At 45.6% G+C, this 24,374-nt stretch overlaps 1 protein-coding gene and 1 non-coding gene across 2 annotated transcripts in view; both read right to left on the bottom strand.

Annotated features, from left to right (window-relative positions):
• ABR (ABR activator of RhoGEF and GTPase) overlaps window positions 1-13,000 on the bottom strand; it is a 188,416-nt gene extending 175,416 nt beyond the window's left edge. The window contains exon 1 of the mRNA XM_070478809.1: window positions 11,840-13,000. Coding sequence (XP_070334910.1) covers window positions 11,840-12,884 — 1,045 coding nt within the window. The 5' untranslated portion in view covers window positions 12,885-13,000. The remainder of the gene's footprint in view (window positions 1-11,839) is intronic.
• Window positions 13,001-23,490: 10,490 nt separating this feature from the next.
• LOC139039270 (U6 spliceosomal RNA) lies at window positions 23,491-23,597 on the bottom strand. Its single transcript, XR_011492591.1, has one exon. It is a non-coding gene; the product is annotated as a U6 spliceosomal RNA (small nuclear RNA).
• Between the last annotated feature and the right edge of the window lie 777 nt (window positions 23,598-24,374).

The following is a 24,374-nucleotide window of genomic DNA, read 5'->3' as shown; positions in this document are numbered from 1 at the left end:
TTGAGGGAAGATATTCCACACATGTCTTCATATTAATAGTTTGCTATTAGAACATTCCAACATGGCCTCAGACAAGGAAGGACAATCAAAGGCCTGTGGTGGACCTCTCTGGAGTCTGTTGATACACACATTTTTTTTCTTGATTTTTCTCTGAGTCCTCTGTAAAAAAAATCTTAGTCATGAGTACAGTCTGCTGCTGAGTCTTATAAAGTCAAAGTCGCTCAGTCATGTCCAACTCTTTGCGACCCAAATTCTCCAGGCCAGAATACTGGAGTGGGTAGCCTTTCCCTTCTCCAGGGGATCTTCTCCAACCCAGGGATCGAACCCATGTCTCCCGCATTGCAGGGGGATTCTTTACCAGCTGAGCCACAAGGGAAGCCCAAGAATACTGGAGTGGGTAGCCTATCCCTTCAGTGGATCTTCCCGACCCAGGAATTGAACTGGGGTCTCCTGCATTGCAGGTGGATCCTTTACTAACAGAGCTATCAGGGAAGCCTGAGTCTTATAAATCCTTCTAGCCAATCACTGAATGAAACAATGGTGAAACTGTTCAGCCATTTCTGACATTGTTTTTCATATATTTGAGATCCATCCTCTCAAATACGTAAACAAACAGCTATGGTTACCACTTGGCCTTAGTGAGAAGGGAACTTGGAGATTTTCAGGACATCACTTTGATTTTTGAGGCTCAGGGAGCCATTCTTCTGTATGAATATAAGTCAGGAGTTTGTATCAGTCAAGATAAATGAGGCAATGCTGCAGTAACAAACAGCACCAAACATTTCAGTGGCTTAAGATAACAATGGTTTATTTTTCACTCCAGGACATGTCCACTGAGGGTTCAATAGGAGTTCTGCCCTGTATTGCCCTCCCTCTAAGACCCAGGATAACGGAATTGCTACTGTTTGGAACAGCATACATTGCAGTAACAAATGAAAAAGAGTGCTCTGAAGGATCTCACTCCAACACTAAATGCTCTGGTTTGGAGGTTGCACATATCATTTCCATTCAAACTCACTGGTTAGAACTAGGCAAATAGTCCCACTTATTTTCAAGGGAATCAAAAATATAATCCTACCTACCATGTTCCTAGAGAGCAAAGGAGATTCTAAATATTTAGTTTATGGTCTTAATGACTAGCACAAATCTTCATTAGCTGGGAAAGGCCTAGTTGGGCAGATTTGAAGTATTGCATTGACCACCTTCAGGAAACAACACACTCCTATCAGAAAAAGGGATGCAAATGGCAAATTTCTCGACAGGTAGGGTGGACATGGTAGCAAGCCAGAGGGCACATTTCAAAATCTCCCTGGGGCATGTTTGAAATGGTGATGTTTGAAAACGGCATCAGGAAAAAAAGCGCAACACAGCCCTTGAGAATCATAAGCTTAGAATATGTCACTGATTGGTCCCACTGGTCAAAAAAAAAAAAGAAGAGGAGAAGGGGAGCTAAAGAAGAAGAGGCAGAGAAAATGAAAAGGTGTTAAATGCTAAAGACCCCAATAGTCTGTCCATAAAATTCTTACTTGAAAAGTAAACAATATTTATCCTGTTGTTTAGTCGCTAAGTCGTGTCTAGCTCTTTTACAACCCTATGACTGTAGCCCACCAAACTCCTCTGTCCATGGGATTTCCCAGGCAAGAATACTGGATGGGTTGCCATTTCCTTCTCCAGGGGATCTTCCCAACCGACAGATTGAACTCATGTTTCCTGCCTTGGCAGGTGGATTCTTTATCACTGAGCTACCAAGGAAACCCACAGTCTTTCTCTTATTGTTCAATAAATACAATATGCCAGCATTGTGTTAGAGGCAGGAATACTAGAATTTTCTAAAATGATCATCTTCTAATGTACACAATTTAGGCACTTGAAATCCAGCAGGGGAACAGAGAGACAAACCATTTTAATCAATTTTATAACTGTTCAAATGAATGTTCCAGTTCAGGCAAGGATTGTGGGGCCAACACTGGGCTGGTTTTCCAAAAGCCATTTACAGTTCCCCTTCTCCCTTAACATTCTTTACTATAGACGCTGAAGACTGAAAATTCCTGATTCTCTAAGCCCTCCTGGCAGCTCAGGCCATTCGACTCAGTGTTGGCCAATAGCATGGATACGTAGTAGTTGCTAGGTAGGACTTGGGGGAAAGTCTTTTAAAGGGCCAGACAACTAGTATGATCACTTCAGTCTGTCTAATCTCATTCGATTTAGGGGCTAGAATAATCACTTTGTCTTTTTTTTTTTTTTTTACTGTCATAAAGATAAAATTATAAATCAATGGAAAGGAATTCAGAGCCCAGCAAATCCTTCACACATATGGTCAAATGATTTTTGACAGAAGTGGTAAGATCATTCAATGGGCGAAAGACAGTAGTCCCCAAAACGGTGCTGGGAGAACTTGACATCCATATGCCAAGGAATGAGGCTCAGTTCAGCTCAGTCACTCAGTCGTGTCCGAATCACTTCGTCTTTAATGCAGAAGATAACTGGGGCTGGAGGAGAAAGGCTAAGGGCAGAACAATAAATTATGGCAGTGATTTAGATTAGAGGTAATGGAATAAACCTCTGCATATGCATGAACATTTATAAGCACCTCCTATATGTCAAAAACTGTGACATTCTGGGGCTACAGAGACAAATAAGATACAGGTCAGTATAAGTGTGCCTCCCGCCTTGTCAATCACATCCCCAGGGCAGGAATGAGGGATTTTCTGCCCCCTGCTTCAAGTTCAGGCAACACAAGCAAGGATGGGGCCCAGAGCAGTTAAAGCCAGCCCCATCCTGCAGCAACTCAAAGGGACACCAGGACGGCTACAGTAATGGACAGAAAGCGACTTCACAGGCGATGCTCTTTTTATGTACATATCTCACCCAAACTAGCCCTGATGTTCCTCCAAAGCCGGTCTAGTTATTTTAAATCACTGCATGTGGCAAATTAGAAGAGGAAACGGCATGGTTGTAGAAGCCTGGACTCAAAACAGTCCCATTTGACTGGTGGAAATGGTCTAGAGTTATTGAGTGACGATTACACAATTTGGTGAATATAGCACAAAACATGACTGTCCATTTTAAACAGGTGAATTTTATGGCATGTGAATGTAAGTAATTAGTTAATTATTTGAATGGGAGAATTAACAATCCCACCACTTAGCCCTAAGCCAACTTGGGCTTGTTAACAGGTCTGTTTCCTCAACTGCAAAACAGAGAATAGTATTACCTCTTTTATAGTAAGAAAAGAACAGCAGACTGTTCTGAATATTAAATGTGATCACATAGGTTAAGCATGTAACACTGTGCTTTGCAGGTAGTAGAAGCAAAATATCTTCTAGTTTCTTTCTTCCTAAGTGCCAATAAAAATTTTAAAACAATCATTTTCGCAGCAACGGCAAGATGTGACATAAGCTCTAGGCAACCTCCCTTCAGACAGTCTTATCTCAGGCAGACAAGAACAGGGATCAAATGGGAAGACAGGAACACGAACCAAAGCTCTGCTCACTGCAGAAAGACTGCAGATTTACTCTGCAGCTCTGCAGTGGAGAAATAACAGGAGCGATTCACACGATGGAAAAAACAGCTACACAGACTGAGCAGTGGTGAAGTCAGTCAGTCAGGCACAGACATTTCTGCTTATAAATCTAGTTTAGAATCCAAACAGAATCATTTCCTAAACTGCCAAATCCACCCCAACACCTGGTCAAGTCCTTGTGGCCACAACACCCAGCCCTGATGTTCAGAGGTGACCCAGGTCCCACTCTTGCTATGGTTCCTCAAAACCAGACTGAACCCACAACAAATCTTACATAACCAGAATTGTCGGGCACAGCACCACGCTGGAATTTAAGTCTCCACTGAGCTTCTCCTTTGTGACTCTTAGAAAATCAGCCGGCTACTTATCAAGGGAAGATCCCCTGGAGAAGGAAATGGCAACCCACTCCAGTATTCTTGCCTGGGAAATCCCATGGACAGAGGAGCCTGGTGGGCTACAGTTCACGGGGTGACAAAAGAGTAGGACATGACTTAGCAACTAAACAACAACTTATCAGTACCTGCTGTGCACCCAGCCTTGTGAAAGACAGATACTGTTGTGAGGGAGAAAAAGAAGGATAACCTATGATCCCTGCTTTCGAGGAGCCAGCTAACCTCTTAGTTTGAGAGCAACACTTCACAGTAAACATATAAAAGGCATCGTGCCTTGCACAGAGCAGTGGTTCAGTTGTTATTTGTTAACTGGGTCAATGAATCAATAGATGGCACAATAATAAAACAATTGTGTGAGTATGGGGCTCACTCTAAGAACCACAAGATGGGTTGGAGTACTTGGAAAAGGCTTGTGCCAGAAGCTGCTAGTTGCCTACTCAGTATCAATTCTCCCATTTTTCCTTGCAACAGAGCCCCTATTTTATTTGAGGTGGCCATATGCCCAGATAAAATACTACATTTCCCAGCCTCCCTTGTAGCTAGAGATAGCTAGTGAAATCTAAACAAAAACTGTCAAGAGAAGCTTCTAGGAAAGTGCCCTAAAAGGCAGACCAGCAGCTGCTACTCAGTCCTATGTCCTTTCTCCCTTTCTTCTAATTCATGTCTGAAATAAGAATGTGATGGCTGGATTTCCAGTAGCTATTTTGGACCATGAGGCAACCTGGAGACAGAAAAGCAAAAAGAAACATTGATTCCTGACAATTATAGGCTCGCCATTCTCCCCTGGACTTTATCTCTAGAATTCCTTTATATGAGAGATAAATAAACCTCTATCTTACTTTTGTGGGGTTTTGTTGAATGCAGCCAACCCATATCTTAACTAATACAAGGTTCCACAGAAAAAGCCAGGCCTTAAAGGAAGGACTCACAACTGGGGAAGAGAAGGAGGGAGGGCATCTCAAATAACAGAAAAAGCCTTGGAAAAGACCCTGACAAGAATGAGCACTGGCTGAAGCCAAGAGGGCAGAGAACAGGAAATACGGAGAAGACAGATGATGGTTTTGCAGCAGAGACAGGGCTTGATTGGGGAAGGATTAGGGACCACAGAGGACTAAGAAAGCTTGTTTCCCTCTGAAGGAGCAAAACATCACTGGACCTGGAGCAAGGTAAGAAAGGAGAGAAAGAGGCAGATGAAGAGGCTGGGGGAACTTCGTCCCATGAAGAAATATAAGTGTGAGCTGTGACCTGGGTCAGCCGACTGAAAGTTCCTAGACTTAAGACAGTAACAATAACACCATCTAAGATTTATTAAACACTTATGTGCCCTGTTGTGTGCTTATGGACTCTACACACATTATCTCACTGTAGCTTCATGACAAGAGTATCATATTGTCTTATCATTATCACCCCCGTTTGGCAGACAAGGAACTGGGGCATAGAGAAAGTCAGTAACTTGTCCAAGGGAAGCCATACAACCCTGCAAGCTAAGCAACATCTAGCCCATTCTTCAGATGCAGAAAGTGTTTGTACCATTCTTTCAAAGCCAGGAAAAGGTATAAAGATTCCGACTTCAAAACACAAAGATCCAGAGACTTCCCTGGTGGTCCAGTGGTTAAGACTCTGAGTTCCTAGTGCAGGGGGCCTGGGTTCAATCCCTGATAGGGAAACTACATCCCACATGCAGCAACTAAAAGATCTTGCATGCTACAATTAAGAACCAACTCAGCCAAACAAATTAATTAAAAACAACAACACACACATACACAAAGATACAGAGTCAAATACAGAGCCAACTGCTTTGTGAATAGACTCTTCATCAGAAGAAAAACAGATCAGAGGAATGGAAAAGTTTTCAGGCTTGGGTGCATTTACTACTTGTAGAGGAGGAAGACATTGTTAACAAGCTTACCCACACCTGCCTGGCTGGCTGATGTTCATGAAGTGTGAACAGTGCTAAGATGGTGGAGGGGCAGGGAACATGCATTAGAAAACCAAGCAGTGATACAATCCACGTCATGGGTTAAAAATGAATTGTAGCCAGCCACCAGATCCTGTATCTCTAATAGTTTTTTAATATCTCTCCACAACAGGGAATAGGGGGAAAAAATTACTCTATCACAGCTAAGGCTGAAAATTCAATACTTTTGAGTTAAGACATTCAGACACATCCACTGAACACAAGGAATTCTTCCTGGAGCAAAAATCTCATTACTCACTAACAGGAAGAGAGAAAATAACCCATCAGGTTACAAATAAACTAGGTAACATGAGTACCTAGTAGGAAATATATTTCCCATGAAGATCAAGAATAAAAAGTCTCTCTTGGTAGCCTGGCAGAATCTGATGCCAGGGCCTCCCAAGTAGAGAAATCTGGAAACCTACAGCAGGCCCAGGAAAGCCTCACATATTGGAAGCTAGAAGTGTCAGCTTTGTAAGACTGACCCAAGTTCCATGCTGTCTCCACCACAAGCTGTTTGAGGCAGGGTAAATGTCTTCACCTCTCCCAGCCTCCGCATATTCACCTACAGATGGGAAGAATAACTTCCACCCACTGCTGCTGCTGCTAAGTCGCTTCAGTCGTGTCCGACTCTGTGCGACCCCATAGACGGCAGCCCACCAGGCTCCCCCCTCCTGGAATTCTCCAGGCAAGAACACTGGAGTGGGTTGCCATTTCCTTCTCTAATGCATGAAAGTGAAAGTGAAGTTGCTCAGTCGTGTCCGACTCTTAGCGACCCCATGGACTGCAGCCCACCAGGCTCCTCCGTCCATGGGATTTTCCAGGCAAGAGTACTGGAGTGGGGTGCCATTGCCTTCTCCGTTCCACCCACTAAATGAGGTTAAATGAGACAGTCTACTGCTCCTGTTACTATGATTTCAACAGGACTCACATCTTAAGCGTTCTCGGCTTAAAATTCCAATAAAGAAAAGACCATAGGCCTCAATGGAAAGAGCCCTGATCTGGCTCCTGGACCCTGCTTGAGGGTCATGAATGTGTGACCCTGAGGTTATTACTCTCAGGGCTCGAGGATCCTCATCTGCCTGGGGAGGCACAGGAAGACTCTTAGACCAAACCTAAGATCCTTTCTCATTTGAGGCCCTTGCGTGTCGCTGAGGTTCTAAATGACAGGCCTTACTTAGTCACTCATTTCAGGATTTAACAAGTTACCTGCTGGAAAGTTGTTCCTTTATCTAAAGAGAAGAAGCAAAAAAGTTTCTACCCTAGAAGCAAAGAGGCCAATGAGAATCTTGAGGGTAGGTCACCGACTTCTGCAGTCTTGACCCTTAACACAGACCTGGCACAAAGCAAGACCCGGGTAAATCCTTGTCGAGTGGAATGGATGAGTGAATGAATGAAGGATTTTTAAGGGTCGGCAAAAAAAAAAGACTGTTTATCCTCCACTAAGCCAAGTTTAATGCAAGCAAAAAAAAAAAAAAAGCTATCAATTTAAAATATGAATGATATTTACTTTGTCATCTGAATGATGATCAGAACACCAGATGAATGGTACTGCCAGTCAAAAGGATGCCTGACGTGGGCTTTTGCTGGGAGAGTGTACTTTGGTCCACGTGTCACAGAGGGGACACCACAGTCTACAGAAGGGACACATAAACTTTGAAGAAGGACATGTCACCCAGGGTGACAGATAGCAGGGGTGATACAGAAGCATGCCCACATGAAAGTGAAAATATCAGGGCCTCCACACGTGGCTGGGCAGTTGTTGGGAGCCCAAGAGCTCCCAGATGAGGAGGGGAGACCTAAAATCCAGCAGGCAGACTGCTCACCTGTGAGGCCAAGTCCACAAGGAGTCCCATGGGCAAGCAGCAGCCCTCATGGTTGACCTCAGCAAATGAACTGGGGTCTGTTGGGGACTTTAGTGACAAAATAATAATAATGGATACACATATATACACACATATGTATTTAAAGGTCAGTGTGTGAATAAAGTCAACTCTTTAAGTATTTTATTGTATGTCATTTTCATAACTACCCTGAGATGTAAATGCTATCATTGGAGGCAGTATAGCTTGGTGTTTAAAGGCACAGACTTGCAAGTCAGACTGCGTGCATTCAAATCCTAAGTGCCACTTAGGGTAACCCTGTGGGTTACCAAGGTACCCAAGCTGGGTAACCCTGGGCAGGTTTATTTAAGCCCTCTGAGCCTCACGCTTCTCATACATAAAATGGAAACAGTATTAGGGCCTATCTTATGAAACTGGTGTGTGGTATACATGAGTTAATAGGTGTAAAATGCTTAGAACAGGAACAGGCACAAGGCAAGCCCTCAGGAAGCGTTAGCTATTCTTGTTATTTCTGTTAATAGAGACTGAGATGTAGAAAGGCCAGCGGCTTGTTTACGGCCTCACACCTGCTGCAGGGCTGAGCCTGGGCACACTCATGGGTCTGTCTTCACAGCACACGTGACCCAACATGGCTGATTCCAGCTCTGCAACCCCACCCCCACCCCATTCACATCACCACCTTCATTCATGCCATCCATGGCCTCAGTACCAACAGGGCAATAAGATGCTAACTGGAAGATGCTAAAAGAACTGGTATTCTAGGGATTTCCCTGATGGTCCAGGGGTTAAGAATACACCTCGCCATGCAGCTAAGACCTGTGGCGGCCAAATAAACACTTCAAAAAAATAAAGAAAGAAGACCTGGCATTCTAACTTAAACCCTGATTTGTCTATGTGTAGAACAAACTCCAATGTGTCTTGGTATGGGGGTCTGCCCCTCAGCTAAGAGAAAACGACCCTTTTCTAAGGAGGGAGGCACTTCTGCCTTTGGGCCTTTTTACGTGAGGTCTCACATGGTCTCTCTCCTTGAAACTCTGAGAAGAAGGCAAAGCCTGAATTGTGCAATAAAACCCGATGGGGCGAGGCTCTCTGAGTAGCGACAATGGGCATGATTCCTGGTGGAGAGGGAGGGGTTTGAGGGCCAATCCAGCTAGAGAGCCTCATGAGCCAAGATCACCACTCTGCCCTGGGTCCTGCCCTGCTTCTGGAAGGTTCTAGAAAGAGTCAGAGCCTGGCTAGGAAAAAAAAACACATGCACTATAAAAAACCAAACCACCTGAGATCCAGAATGATCTGAGAGTGGAAAGCTCTGAAGCACTGACTTAAAGAAAACGACCAAGAGTTGTAATTAGTTATAGTTTGTTAATACTATGGGTACTTACTATTGCCAGGCCCTGTTCAAAGCCCTCTAGAAATGATATCCCATTTCTTCTTCATATCAATGGTATGACGTAATCTGTGTTTATTAGTCTCATTTAACTGATGAGAAAACCAAAACACAGAAAATTCAAATAACTTCTCCCAAGGTCATACAAGCAGTCTAGCTTCAGAGCCCATGGTCTTTATCAGTACTTTCAAATCTTTTGACCCAGCCCTTAGCATGAAATACATTCTACATCAGCACCCAGTATACATTTCACAAGTATACAGAACCGAAACAAAGTTTTAAAGCAGACTACTACTCACCATTACTGTGTGCAATGCACTCTGATGTTTTCCATTCTATTCCATTAAAATAAAAAAAACCTATCACTCAAAAAATATTTATGGAACACCTATTATGTGTTAGACACTCTTAGGCTTTGGGGGCTATGTCAGGGGATGAGAGATAAAAATCCTTGCCCTTTGGAGCTTGCATTTTACTGGAGAGAGAGAATGAATAAGATCCACGTGCAAAATTGTAGCATCTGAGGTGGTAATTTGGCAAGAGCTATGGAGAGAAGTGAAGGAGGGAAGGCCAAGGGCAGGTAGCCAGAGAAGGCCTATGACACTTTCTCTCCCCATCACGCCGATTCCAGTGGGCTGGCTGTCACCCACAGCTGGAAAAGCCTGTCCTGTAACCTCTCCACTGCAGCACCCTCGGTATGTCTGAGGGCTCCTCTGCCTAGACTCTGTGCATGTAACACTCGTATGTGACCATGTGCACGTGTGTATACTTGTTACAGGCATGCCTGGATGTGTTGCATGCCTGCATGAATATGCATGTCCACCTCTATTTGTTTCCTCACCAGGAAGGTTTGGGCAACAGGAGGCAAGGCCCCCACATGCAGCTTTCCAAGAGCTCCCTACACAAGCCTGCCCTGCAGAACGGTCCTGGAATGGAGCCTGAAAACCAGCCCAGGCACCATGAGCCAATGCCAGGAGTGCCAGACATGAGCCCTGGCTGGAGTCTTCAGTTCAGAGGAAGGGAATTTTTTTTTTTTTTTAATCACTGGTCCACCCAGAGAGACCACCTCTTGTAAACTGTTAGGGCAGAGGGAATTAGTTTCCAATCTGAATCAAGGTGCTCTATGTGCTAGAGTGCCCTTCAGGGGAGAGGAGCGCACAGAAATCAAACCACTACCTGGGGGAAGAGCAGTGCATCAGGAACATCGGGCAGAGTGACTGATGTGGGTCTAGTGGGAGACGGGACTGGAGCCAGCTATAAAGCGGCCCTGGGCCCCTGGGGTAGTCTCTATGGAGGGCATTTGGAACTTGGCACTAGAATGAAATCTTCAGACTCTAAGTTAAACGGGGCACATAAAAATGTTACTAGCATGGGCAGCAAAAGCATTGCCTATGGGAGAAGCAGCCAATCTCTGCTAATGAATAAGTGTAATTGATCACAACAGATGACTTGATGGCCCTTCCAAATGTGCTTTTAGCAAAGTGGACAGTTTTTCATTCAAATGCAAGCTCACCCAGATAAGATCTAATAATGGAGATTTTGGAAGAATCCCAGCATCAGTGATTTCTTCTTTTTTTTTTTTAATCCTTCACTGAATAGGGAAAACATCTTAAGTTCCAGGCTTGACCCAACCAGAGGACAGTTTATGCTTTCCCTATGGCTGAGGAGACTCTGACAGTCCCTGGGGCAGCAAAGGGTTGGTCACAGGACAGCCCACATTCCTATCTGTCTTATCCTCTTGGGCCCCTTTCCCATTCCTAACCCGTGGGGAGTGGGGTGGCCAGAAGACTGCATTCAATTCAATGCAATCATCCATTTATTCAATGAATACGTATTGAGCATTACTACATGCAAGGCACCGTGCTGACCACTGAAAGGGGATTCCACCACAAGATGGCAAAGCCCAGGTCCTGTCCTCAGAAGAGAGGGCAGATATGAAGAGAAACAAGAAAATGACAGGAGGCCCCAGGGGAGGTCCCAGCTGGCTCCGACAAGCACTTAATCTTTCTGAGCTTAGGTTTCCTCCTTTATCAAATGAAGGCCTGTAGGCATGATCTCTGGTCATTCTGCCAGCTCAAAAACTCTATGATTCTAAGCTCTCCCCTTCCCACTCAGGCTCCTAGGAAGCCAACAGACCAGGCGCTGCCTTTTAGGAAGGGGACAGTCAGCAAAGGATGGGTGTAGTGAGGGTTATGAGCCTTTCCCACGGTGAGAGCTTCCTTCATTTTGGCCAGAACACAAGTTACAGGCTGGAGAAGATGCGAGAGCCGTTCAGAAAATTAAGTGGAAGTTTGAGACTTCCATATCGAGGAACCTGGGGAAATGAGAACCGCTGGAGTCTGTGGAGGGAAGGATACCTTATCAGTTGTGGCGCCGAGGAATCTGACCGACCTGCGAGGATGAGCTGAGGGTGGGGGTGGCAGTGATGCTGCAATGAAATAGAAAGGCTGAGGTCCCAAGTGAAAGATTCCTCCCACGGTGTGGTCGAGGGCATCATCTTTTCATCCCCTGTCATCGTCGTGATGTTTATTTTCTTAAACTCGCCCAACCGAAATCCACTTCGCACTATCATTTTTTTAAAGTACTACAAGTGCCTTCAACGTAAACACGTAAATCTTATCTCCCTTCTGCTCAGGCGCCTGAGGCCAAACAGGACCATCAGGGTGTGCCAGGAAGGGGTGGGGGGTTCAAGATACAGAATACAAGAGGCGAGGATGCACGCTGGGGTGCGCCTACCTGGAAAGGAGCTGTCCTCGTGGTCGGAGCTGTTGCGGCTGCAGTCACTGCCCCTCTCGGGCGAGCTGTGGCTGGGCGAGTCCCGCTCGGTCAGCCCTAGGAACCTCTTGCGCCGCCACTGGGGGAGGTGCTCGCGAGCCCGACGCCGGGGGGGCTCCTCTGCCGCCGGGGGCGAGCCCCGCCCGTCCTTGGCCTCTGCCTCTAGTTGCTCCAGGTCCCGACTCCCGCGCACCTGCCGCCGGCCCCCGAGGATCAGGTGCATCCAGCGATGGGAACCGTACGCCCGCGCCGGCTTTTCGGCCTCATCGCAGGTCCCGGGCCGGCAAGGGGCCACAAGCAACTGGCTGAGGGCGAATTTCTCGTTGAGATCCACCATCTCGAAATCGTGGTCACTGCTGTCGCCCCCATCATCCGCGCCCGAGGCGGCGTCCGCCTCGCCCTCCTCTGAGCCCCGCCCCGCGCGGAGCCCGGCGGACCGCTCCTCTCCCCCGGCGCTGGGAGCCGTGCCACGGTGGCCAGGGGGCGCGCAGTCCTCCCGGGGCCTGAAGAGGAGGCGAGGCTGCAGGAGCTGCTGGTGGATGGCGGCGGTCAGGCTGCGCACCGCGCCCCCGGCCCCCGCCGCCCCGGGCCACGTGGGAAGGTCCAGGCACGCGTAGGGGGTACTCTCGGTCTTGGCGGCCACCGCCGGGTCGGGAAGCGAGGAGCCCCGGTGGTCTCCACCACCGCCCGCTGCGCTCTCCTTCTCGCGCGGCGGCGGCTCCCGCTCCGGTCGGGCCGGCGCCGGCTCCTCCGCGGAGGCCCCCCCGCAGTCGCCGAGTCCGCCCTCCGGGCGCCCGCAGCCGAGGTCCCGCTTCTCCAGGGCCGCCTGCAGGTAGACGGCCTTGAATTTCTCCTCGGCCAGCACCTGTTGCAGCCACTTCAGTTTGAGTTTGCTGCGCTCCAGCTCGCGTTCCATGTCCAGCACCGAGTCCAGCTGCATAACGGGCACCTCCTCCCCAGGGAACTCGGCCCGCCAGTGGCGCTCAAAGTCCTGGGGGTCCCACATGCCGGGCGCCCCTTCGGGCCTCCGGGGCCCAGCGCCTCCGCGCGCAGCGGGCTTGGGTCGCGCCCGGCTCTCTTCGCGCTGACGCAGTCGCTTGCCCTTCACTTCTGCTCCAGAGAGAAAATAAGGGAAAAAACAATAATAATAAAGTTTTTTTCCCCTTCCGCCCTCGAGCCTTTTTCTTCTTCTTCTGGGTTTCGCCTTCCTGACGTCAGCGGCCACCGGCGGCGGTGAAGGCGGGGGCCCCGGAGCCCTGGGTCCGCCCCCGGGGGCAGGACGCGAGGAGCCCGCGGTCTGCGGCCCGGGCTCGGTGCCCGGCGGCCCCCCGGCTCCGGCGGCCCCCCGGCTCCGACGTCTGGAAAGCCGCGGCGGGGGCGGAGCCTCGCGGGCGCCTCTGGGCTGTTCGGGCAGCTGGGAGGCTGCGAGAGCGCCCGGCTGGGCGGGCCTGCGGAGCAGCCCACCCCGGAGGCTGCAGCCGTGGGCCCGACTCGCACCTTCCCGGCCAGTCCCGCTGCTCAGCTCCCGCCGCCGCCGGCGCAGACCGCACAGGCTCCCCTCTCCCCAGCGCGGGGCCGCGCGGCCGGGGAGGCGAGAGCGGCGGGGAGGGAGCGCGCGGGGGCGCCCTGGGCTGCTGCCAACCTCCCGCCGCCCGGCCCTCCGCAGTCTCGCCTGTCCTGGGTCAGGGCGGCGCCTGGAACCGAGAAGGAAAAGGTTCGGGAAAGGCGATGTGGCCTCACGGCGAGGGCAGGTGTCCAAGGGAGCCGTCGGCGAACCGGCGGGGCTGTCCCCGCCTGGGATCTATTGACCGCGTGGAACTAACTCGGGCCTCTCTGGTGTCTCAGACGGTAAAGAATACGCCTGCAATGAGGGAGACTTGGGTTCGATCCTTGGGTTGGGAGATCCCCTGGAGGAGGACATGGCAACCCACTCCAGTATTCTTGCCTGGAGAATCCCCATGGACAGAGGAGCCTGCTGGGCTACAGTCCATGGGGTCGCAAAGAGTCGGACACGACTGAGCGACTAAGCGCACACACACAATTAACTTGTCTAAAATCACCGAGCTCCTTAATCCAAAACTGGGGATGAGACTGTGTGTGTGTGTGTTTGAGACCCATTAAAGCTTTCTCTCCACTGCTCACTAGAGCTTTTCAGGGGAGACACGGGCGAGGGTGACAGCTCCAAGTGGCTCTGCTTAGAGGCCCCTGTGACTTCAAAGCTGAGGATACGCCCGTGTGACTTCTTGTAACTGAATCACACCAGGGCTGGCAGGGGACTAAGACGCTGACCTGGGCATCTAAGAGCACCCTCCACTTTGCTTCCTCTTTGTGGCCTCAACAATTCCTCTGAAGAGGAAAAGGAGCTGGGGATCAGGGGCTGGGCTGACACTGGGAGTGGGGCAGAGGGAGGGCTCCCCGCTCACCACCTCTTCACACCTGGCTGCACCCCTTCTCCAGGGTCCTCGGTGAGGTCCCACTGTCTGCGGAGAGAGGGCCTGATTAACTAACTGTCTCATGCTCTCTGCAAGGGAGGACCTTGTTGGTGACTCATATTTTCTTCATTTTAAGGATAAGGAATTTGATCCTGTAAGAGGCTTAAGTGACTTGGCAGCTAGGAATTCTTCCTGGCCACAGCGCCCTTTAGGGACGGGAGTTAAACTCAATAACCCCTCCTCTCCAAGTTCTCACCACTGGCTGCTCATCTAAACCATCTGAACAGACCATCCTTCTACCTTTCAATCCCTTTCAGGCTGTCCTTCAAGGCTGGTTAATGGGAAGATATCAGAAAGATATTTCTTAACCACAAATGGGGCTTCCCTGGTGTCTCAGCAGTAAAGAATCTGCATGCAGAGCAGACCCGGGTTTGATCCCTGGATGGGGACGATCCCCTGGAGGAGGGCACGGCGATCTAGTTCAATATTCTTGCTTGGAGAATCCCATGGACAGATGAGCCTGGTGGGCTATAGTCCATGAGGTCACAAGAGTCGGACATGACCGAAGCGAATGAGTAGGCATGCAACCACAAATGAGATGGTGTCACTCTTCTGTTCAAACCCTTCCCTACCCCCCACCCCCACCCTGTGGCTCCTCACACCTCCAGGATGGAGTCCAGACTCCTCTCCCACAAAGGAGATCCTCCCACTGTTGGTCTCTACCCACCTCTCTGCCTTCCCTTGTAGGCTTTAGCTTTATCAACTCCATACTGTCCCCAAAGACATCTTGTTCCTTTTTTTTAAAAAAAAAAAAAAATATTTATTTACTTTATTTTTGGCTGTGTGAAGTCTTAGTTGCAGCTCATGGGATCTTTACTTGCAGCACATGGACTTCTCTCTACTTGTGGCGCTTGGGCTTAGTTGCCCCACTGCTCCTCTTAGGGTCCCAAATAGGGATCGAACCTGGGGGCCCCTGAATTGGAAGGCACTGCACCCCAGGGAAGGCCCAAAGACATCTTGTTCTTAAATGTACCATTTTCCTCTTCCTTAGAACTCCTGTCCCTGCACACAGGCACCTGCGGCCTGGGGGACTCCAACTCTGTTTTAAGACACGGCTCTATCTCTGAGAAACCTTTTCTGGTCCCTCTCCCTCCTCTTTGTGTCACACTTCATCTTGTATGAGTCTTTATCTTTGCCCTTGTTCCACTTTATGGCAAATATCAGTGACATCTTTGTTTCCCTTTCTTTCACAGCTGCTCTCAAGGTCAGGGATTGTGTCTTTTCCATGTGTGTATTCTTGCTGCTTCTTGCAGAGCATGATTGAGAGATAGCTGATAATTGTTGAATGAAATGAAATGAATGAATGAAGAGGCAGGTGACTGGATTCTCACCTTGCAATTTCTACTCCAGTTGTGAATCACTCCAGGCTGGGAGCTAATGTGCTTCCCACTGAGACTTCTCAACTCTGGCATTTTCTTCCTGGACAAAGTCTGTGCTTACTCAGTTTTCCAACATCCCTTCTTCCTTTTTCTTTCTTTCTTCTTTTTGTAATTTGGTGTGTCACTGGTATGACTCATTACTGTTTCTCTTTGTGACCGATTGCCATGGGGAAAAGGATGTGTTTTCAAATACATGAGTTGAGTGTCCAGCTCCTGTGATTTCTCAGTCCTTCACCTAGCACCTCAAGCTGCTGCTTTTTCTCCCACCTTTGTTTTGTATTTTGAAGACACTGTCCCTACCTTCTTGAGGCCACCACTATCTTTGTCCACTGGGAGGGACTGAAGCGCTTTCAATGTCCACAGCCAGCCAGTGCAGGGGTTTTCCATCAAGCAGAGTTCACAAGCATCTTGGCCTGTTAAGATCATGGCATCCAATCCAATCACTTCATGGCAAATAGATGGGGAAAAAATAGAAACAGTGACAGACTTCATTTTCTTGAGCTCCAAAATTACTGCCTCCGGTGACTGTAGCCATGAAATTAAAAAAGATGCTTGTTCCTTGGAAAGAAAGCTATAACAAATCTAGACAGCGTATTAAAAAGCAGAGACATCACTTTGCCAACAAAGGTCCTTCTAGTCAAAGCTATGGTTTTTCCAGTAGCCATGCATGGATGTGAGAGTTGGACCATAAAGAAGGCTGAGTGCTGAAGAACTGATGCTTTTGAACTGTCGTGCTAGAGAAGACTCTTGAGAGTCCCTTGGACAGCAAGGAGATCAAACCAGTCAATCCTAAATGAAATCAGCTCTGAATATTCATTGGAACGACTGATGCTGAAGCTGAAGCTCCAATAATTTGGCTACCTGATGCCAAGAGCCAACTCACTGGAAAAGACCCTGATGCTGGGAAAGATTAAGGGCAAGAAGAGAAGGGGGCAACAGAGGATGAGATAGTTGGATGGCATTGCTGACTTATTAAACATGAGTTTGAACAAACTCTGGGAGATGGTGAAGGACAGACAAGCCTGGTGTGCTGCAGTCCATGGGTCGCAAAGAGTTGGACTTGAGTGAGCAACTGTACAACAACAAGATTTCAGAATGGTGGAACTTGCCTGGCAGTTCAGTAGTTAAGACTCTGAGCTTCCACTGCAGGGGATGTGGGTTCCATCCCTGGTCAGGGAACTAAGATCCTGCATGCTGCATGATGCAGCAAAAAAAAGAAAAGCTTTGAGAATGGGGGAGAAATGCAACATAGCAGAGACAGATAACCCCAGTCAACAGCATATTGATTGGAGGGTGTTTCCATATTTAAATACAAAGGAAAAAACCCTACAAGTTCCTATAAGCATCAATTTCTGAATTTGTAATTTCCCTGGGAGGATAGTTTTAACTCTGTTCTTTAATTAAAGCAGCAGTTGGATTCCCTTTTGGTCAAAGGAAGTGGTTACCAATACCACTAATTTTTTTCCACGAGGACCAATATAGCCAGAAATGCCAACATTCATCTTCTGTAAACAGATCCCAGGAGCAAACTTCATTGTCTCTAGCTGGTGGATAGTTCAGCTTTATTACTTGGCTTTGGGTCATCATGGGGGCAAGGGTAGAGTGGCTGACATTTATTGAGTCCACATTTCTAGTAGCCATATGGCTTTGATTGCATCTAATTTCTGGTGACTGTGACTTCCTCACAACCCTGTGAGGAAGGTGTTATTGTCAAGGTAGTGAGAGAGAGAAATGGAAGATCAAAGAGGTTAGAGGTTATACAGCTAATTTTCTAGATTCTAAATCTCAGTAGCTTTGGTTTGGCCCAGGTGCATCTGTCATTAGCATTTATTCATTCAATAAATATTTGTTGAGCACCATTAACTTCCAGAGACTGGCAAATCAAGTTTAAACTGTGTAACCTGGCATATCAGTTTCTTCACAATGGATCCTCTGACCCCAGCTTACTTGTCCAATTGCATTTCTTGAATTTTTTCTGCTCACTGCACCTATTCAGGTCCCCAATCTGAGTAACCCTCTAAGAAGACGCCTTCTGTGTTCTGTGCCACCTCCCTTTGGCCCATCATGGATTTCTGCAGCAGGTGCAGCGGATAGTTCCCATGGCTATTGAGGTCTCACTGAAAACACCCACCCCTACTACTCTCTACTTTTACACCCTAGGGTGTTTCTTAAGCATCCCAGATGGAAGCTTCTACAGCGGGCAAGTTATCCCTGGGGCATCCATGGCTGGTGGAAATGGGAACTGGTTAATAAATGCCGCAGGCTCCTGTCTTTGGAGAGCCTGTCTGAGGCATATACTCTGCATCGTTGCTCAGGGATCTTCAAGAGGAATGACAGTTGGTTCACAGTGGTAACCAATCCATAATGGGCTCTCTAGTGGATTTCCATTCTTGTCTGTCTCCCTCTCTCTCACTCCTGCTTCCTGGAATAATCTCCTGACGATGGAACTTCCCTGGCAGTTCAATGGTTAAGACTTCACCTTCCAATGCAGAGTGTGCAGGTTCGATCCCTGGTCAGGAAACTAATATCCCATGTGCCACACAGTGAGGCCAAAATTTTTTTTAATTTAATTAATAAAATAAAAAACAAAAGATTACAACAAAACAAAAACAGACTCAGAGATGCAGAAAACAAACTAATGGTCACCAGGGGGTTCTGGGGAAGAGGGGTAGGAGGAGGGGCAAGATACGTAAAGGGGATAAAGAGGTGCAAACTACTCGGTATAAAATAAAGAAGTTACAAGGATATAATTTACAGCACAGGGAATAGAACCAATATTTTATAATAACTTAATATGAAGTATTTTATAATAACTTAATATGAAGCTACAAGGGCTTCCCTGGTAGCTCAGTAGGTAAAGATTCTGCTTGCAATGCAGGAGATCTGGGTTCAAGCCCTGGGTTGGGAAGATCCTCTGGAGAAGGAAATGACAACCCACTCCAGCATTCTTGCCTGTAAAATCCCATGGACAGAGGAACCTGGCAGGCTACAGTCTATTGGGTTGCAAGAGTCAGACACGACTTAGTGACTAAACCACCAAAATCAAGAGGAAGTATAATCTAAAATTATTGAATCACTATGTTGTACATGTAAAGCTAATATAATATTTTAAGACAACTATACTTCAAGAAAAATAGAATATCAATTGACCATAAACATATGGGTTTATTTCTGGACTCACAATTCTATTCCATTTATCTATACCATTTATCTTTGCACTGTTACCAAAAGTGCAAAGATAAAAAAGTTGAGTCCTCCAACTTTTTTCTTCTTTTTTCAAGATTGTTTTGTCTATTCTGAGCCTTTTGTATTTTCATATGAATTTCAGGATCAGTTTGTCATTCTGCAAAAGAAAATCAGAGCTTTCAATAGGGATTATAGGAATCTGTAGATCAATTTGGGGTGTATTACTACCCCATCAATATTAAGTCTTCCAATTTTTGACCTTGGAATGCGTGCATGCTAAGTTCAGTCATGTCTGCCTCTTTGCAGTCCTATGGACTGTAGCCCACCAGGCTCCTCTGTCCATGAGACTCTCCAGGCAAGAATACTGGAGTGGGTTGCTGTGCCCTTCTCCAGAGGATCTTCCCAACCCAAGGAATGAACCCACATCTCTTATGTCTCCTGCACTGGCAGGTGGGTTGTGACCACAGGATAGGTCTCAATAAATTTATGTAGGTCTTAATTAGTTTCTTTCAGTGATGTTTAATAGTTTTTAATGTGTACGTCTTACACCTCTTTGACTAAATTTTTCTTAAGTGTTTTATTATTTTTAACAATTGTAATAAAAACATATAACATTACTCTCATTACCATTTTTCAGTGTACAGTTCAATAATGTTAAGTATATTCACATTGTTGTGTAACAGATCTCTAGAACTTTTTAGCTTGCAAAATAGAAACTCTATATCCACAGAAAACCAACTCACCACTTCCCCTTCCCCTATCCCTTGCAACCACCATTCTATTTTCTGTTCCCATAATTTTGATTACTCTAGATATCTCATATAAGTGAAACCACACTATTTGCCATTTGGTGATTGATTTATTTCATTCAACATAACATCTTCACAGTTTATCCATGTGGTAGCATGTGACAGGATTTCTGTTTTTAAGACTGAATAATATTCCCTTGCATGTACTTACCACATTTTCTTCATTCATTCATCTATCAGTGGACATTTGCACTCTTCCTAATGAATTAACATTTGCTACTAAAAAAATATCTCAAATAGGTCTTGGAGAGCTATGACAATCCACATTGTGTGACTTTTTTTTTTCCTGACACCAATCAATTTTACAATTCTCAGACATGAACAATTTAATTCAATTCTGACACCAACTTCCTAAAGTCAGATTCCACAGGTTAAGGGTCGGTCCCACAAGGCTGCCCCTATTTCAGAAAATGAAAATGAAATGTTAGTCGCTTAGTCGTGTCCAACTCTTTGCGATCCCATGGACTGTAGCCCGCCAGGCTCCTCTGTCAAAGGGATTCTCCGGACAAAAAACTGGAGCGGGTTCTTTACCATCTGAGCCACTTTGGAAGGGACTCCCTATTTCAGATGCCAACTACAAATGGGGTGCCCAAGCTACCTACACTTCTGCCCAGTGAATTACAAATATCTAGGGATTCTCATGCCCCACCCCAAATTTGATAATTTGCTGAAACGACCCACAGAACTCAAGAAAAGATTATATGTACTATTACAAAGGATGCACGTGAACAGTGAGGTGAATAGGTACATAAGGGAGACCTGGAAAGTCCTTAGCGCAGCAGCCTCTACCCCCATAGGGGTGGGACTCACCCCTCCTGGGCTACGGATATGCTCGCCAACTCAGAAGCTCTCTGAATCAGGCTGTTTAGGGGTTTTTATGGGACTTTCATTACGTAGGCATGATAGTTTAGATCACTGGTCATTGCTGATGAGACTCAGCCTCCAGGTCCTCCCTCCTCCCTAGTTGGGGAGGGGAGGCGCTGGATGTTCTAAGCCTCTCATCTTGTGGTTGGTTGGTTTGGCCACCGGTCCTGAAGTTATCTAGCCCCCAATCTGGAGTCATCTCACTAACTTACAATAGACAATAAATTCCAAGGGTTTTAGGAACTCTGAGCCACAGACAAAAAATAAATATTTATTTTTTATTTTACCACGGGTATGGGCCTTCCTCATGATTTTTAATAGCTTCATAGCAATCCATTGTATAGATAAATCATCATTTATTTAAATATCTCCTATTGACAGACATTGCAGGTATTTGCCTACTCCTGCAAATGCTAACAGTAGTTTATGGAGTTTATTGAAATATCCACTATTGATGGCTGTTGTCATTATTTGCCATTTTCTTTCAATCACTAACAATGTCACAGGAAGCATCCTTGTTGAGTATTTCTTTAGGTTACATTCTCCAAAGTGGAATCCCTGAGTCAGACTGCATGTTCCCTGGACATTTGGATAGACACTGCTAAATTGTCCTTAAAAATCCTGCACCAAAAAAAAAAAAATCCTGTACCAATTTGTACTCACATCAGTAGTGTATAAAAGAGACCATTTCACTAGACCCTTACTGAAATTGGATGTTTCAACTTTTAGAAATTGGATGTTTCAACTTTTAGAAAAAATTTTGTTGTGAAAAATTTCATATACAAAAAAAAAAGATGATTATAAGGATTTCTTATTGCCCATCACCCAGTTTGAACTCATGGCCAATCTTATTTCATCTAAACTTCCATCCTCTTCCCTACCACCACTGGAGTATTTTGAAGGAAATCCCACAACATAAGACATTTCATCTGTAAATAATTCAGTATGTATTTATATTATAGGAATCTTAACAAAAATAATCACAATCCCTAGATGACAGCTCAATAAATTAACAATGATTCCATATCAGATGAATGGATAGAGAAGATGTGGTACAAATGATAGAATACTACTTGGCCATAAAAAAGAATGAAATAATGCAGCAATGTGGCTATAACTAGGAATTATCATACTAAGCAAAGCAAGTCAGAAAGAGAAAAACAAATACCATGTGTGATCACTTATATGTGGAATTTCTATGTAACAGAAGCAGACCCACAGACACAGAGAAAAGACTTGTGGTTGCCCAGGGGGACAGCAGGTGGGGAAGGGGTGGATTGGGAGTTTGGGATTAGCAGATGCAAACTATTATATGTAGGATGGATAAATAGCAAAGTCCTACTACATAGCACAGGGAACTGTATCAAACATCCTGTGATAAACCATAATGGAAAAGTATGAAAAAGAATGCATATACATATATACCTGAATCACTTTGCTGTACAGCAGAAATTAAAATTTTAATTAAAAAATTTAAAAAACATTATAAATCAACTGTATTTCAATATAGAATTTTCTTAATATCATCAAATATCAGTCTTAAATGTCCCTATTATCTCATAATTTTGTTGGCAATTTGTTTGAATCAGGGTTCAAAACACTCCATATTACAGTCTATAAGCCTCTTTTTAACTTAAATGTTCTCCTTCCATGTCTCCTCAACTCCTCCTTCTTCTGTCCGTGAGATTTATTTGTTAAAGAAATGAGATGGTTTGTCCTGTAGAGTTTCCCAGTCTGTATTTTGCTGTTGGGAACCTCATGGTATCTTTCAATATGTCCCTCCTGTGAACTGGTAGTTAGATGTAGAATCCTGATCAGATTTAATTTGGGAAGGGGGCAGGACTGTTTTGTGAGGCTTCCCTGGTGGTTCAGCTGCAAAAAATCTGCCTGCCAATGCAGGAGATGTGGGTTCGATCCTTGGGTTAGGAAGATCCTCTGGAGAAGGAAATAACAACCCACTTCGGTATTCTTGCCTGGAGAATCCCATGGAGAGAAGAGCCTGGCGGGCTACAGTCCATGGGATCGCAAAAGAGTCAGACATGACTTAGCGACTAAACAGCAACAGGACTGCTTTTTACATGGCACTGACTTCCTGCCTCAGATGGCAATCATGTCATCGTGTTTTTTCTTGTGATTTGCAGTCATTCGTGATGACTGCAAATACTGTTCAATGCCATCATTCCTTCTCATAGCAGAGAAATTTCCCCTCATCAACTATTTGTTTACCCAGAGGTATAGTTCATATAGGAAACACATAATGATTACTTAATTTTTACCTTTATTTCCAATTTTTGAAAGTAATGAGTTGGTTCACTGGTATCCTTGAAGACAACCAATGAGGTTTTCTTTTGTTTTGAAGTGTTTTTAGCGTAATGATAAATTCAGGGGTTTTAAGTGTATTTAGGGATTTTGTTTTACTGCAGTTACTATCCTTCTTGACATTCAAATCGTCCCATCTTTGGTCAGAGGGAGATTCTTCAAGTTAACTTCTGAGGCCTTTTGACAGCAGCATTCCAGTAGTCTGATAGTTTCGTTGCTTTCTTGTTTGACAAGATGTTTCAGGCTTATCTGACAAATTCCCTATCCCAGACATAAAATCAGCTGTTTTCTCCAAAGAGCTCCAGTTCTTCTTAGTGGGAGATGGCATTTGAAGACTTCAGTCAGCGTAGTAGAAGTGTTTATTGCTTTGGACAGGTCATTATTTATAGGTCTTTTCAATACATATTTAAACTATGTCATGAGTTTATAGTGAGATTTGAAGTTAATATTTCAGGATGACAGAATTTTTACTTACTCTCAATGATCTCACTTTCTCTTTCTCCTTTTCCCTCCTCGATAAAGAGCCCCTGTTCTCAATAATACTAATTTGATTATTCATACAACAACCCACAGGATTTGTCATTAATTTGCATGTCATCTGTGCCCAGGGACCATGCCGATCCTCACTGTGTCATTCTAAATTTTGTATATGTGCTGCTGCAGTGAGAACAAACTTTATAATCTTGTTTTGAAGGGGCACACCAGGTGGCTTGCAGGATCTTAGTTCCCTGATCAGGAATGAAACCCACATCCCCTGGAGTGGAAGTGCAGGCTCTTAACCACTGGCCTGCCAGGGAAGTCCCCAAAATTTATGACTTTACCAAACTGAAAGGAGAAAAATTGTATCTCACTCTAGTTTTATTCTGCATTTCTCTGGTTATTAATGAGGCTGAGCATGTGTTTTTTTTCATCACCAGTAAATCCCTGGTTTAAATCTCTTCCCAATTGTTGGTATTCTCCAAGACAGCATTTCCAGAATTTCAGCCACTTGCTTATATAGTATGTTTTTTTCCCAATTAACAAATTACCCATGCTATTATTGACTGAATACATTTTTAGTTTCTGAGCCCCCACTCCAGTGGTCATATACAAACATAATGAACATGAATAGATTTGGTGTCTACTTATACACTTCTCTAACACACATGAACATGAACACACTACTCTTAAAATTTAAAAAGTGGGTACCATCCAAATCGTCTCCTGTACTTTCCACCTGTGGTGTGAGCCCCACAGTTTGGAAATCACTACCCTAGAGGTTTTGACTTTCTGTGATGGCAACAGGAGGAGAGACATCGGTCATGGCCCTACACCCACATGTCTTTCATGAGAAAGACCACGTTCTGAAAAAAGTCAGACCAAATGCCCACCTTCACTGGAAGCAGCTGATGTGTTTTACCATCTGATGCAGAAAAAAGAACCTGGGACCTGATTTGCAACACTGTTG

Source organism: Odocoileus virginianus, chromosome 17 (assembly GCF_023699985.2).
Source record: "Odocoileus virginianus isolate 20LAN1187 ecotype Illinois chromosome 17, Ovbor_1.2, whole genome shotgun sequence".
NCBI lineage: Eukaryota > Metazoa > Chordata > Mammalia > Artiodactyla > Cervidae > Odocoileus > Odocoileus virginianus.
This window is presented reverse-complemented; position numbering and strand designations above follow the sequence as displayed.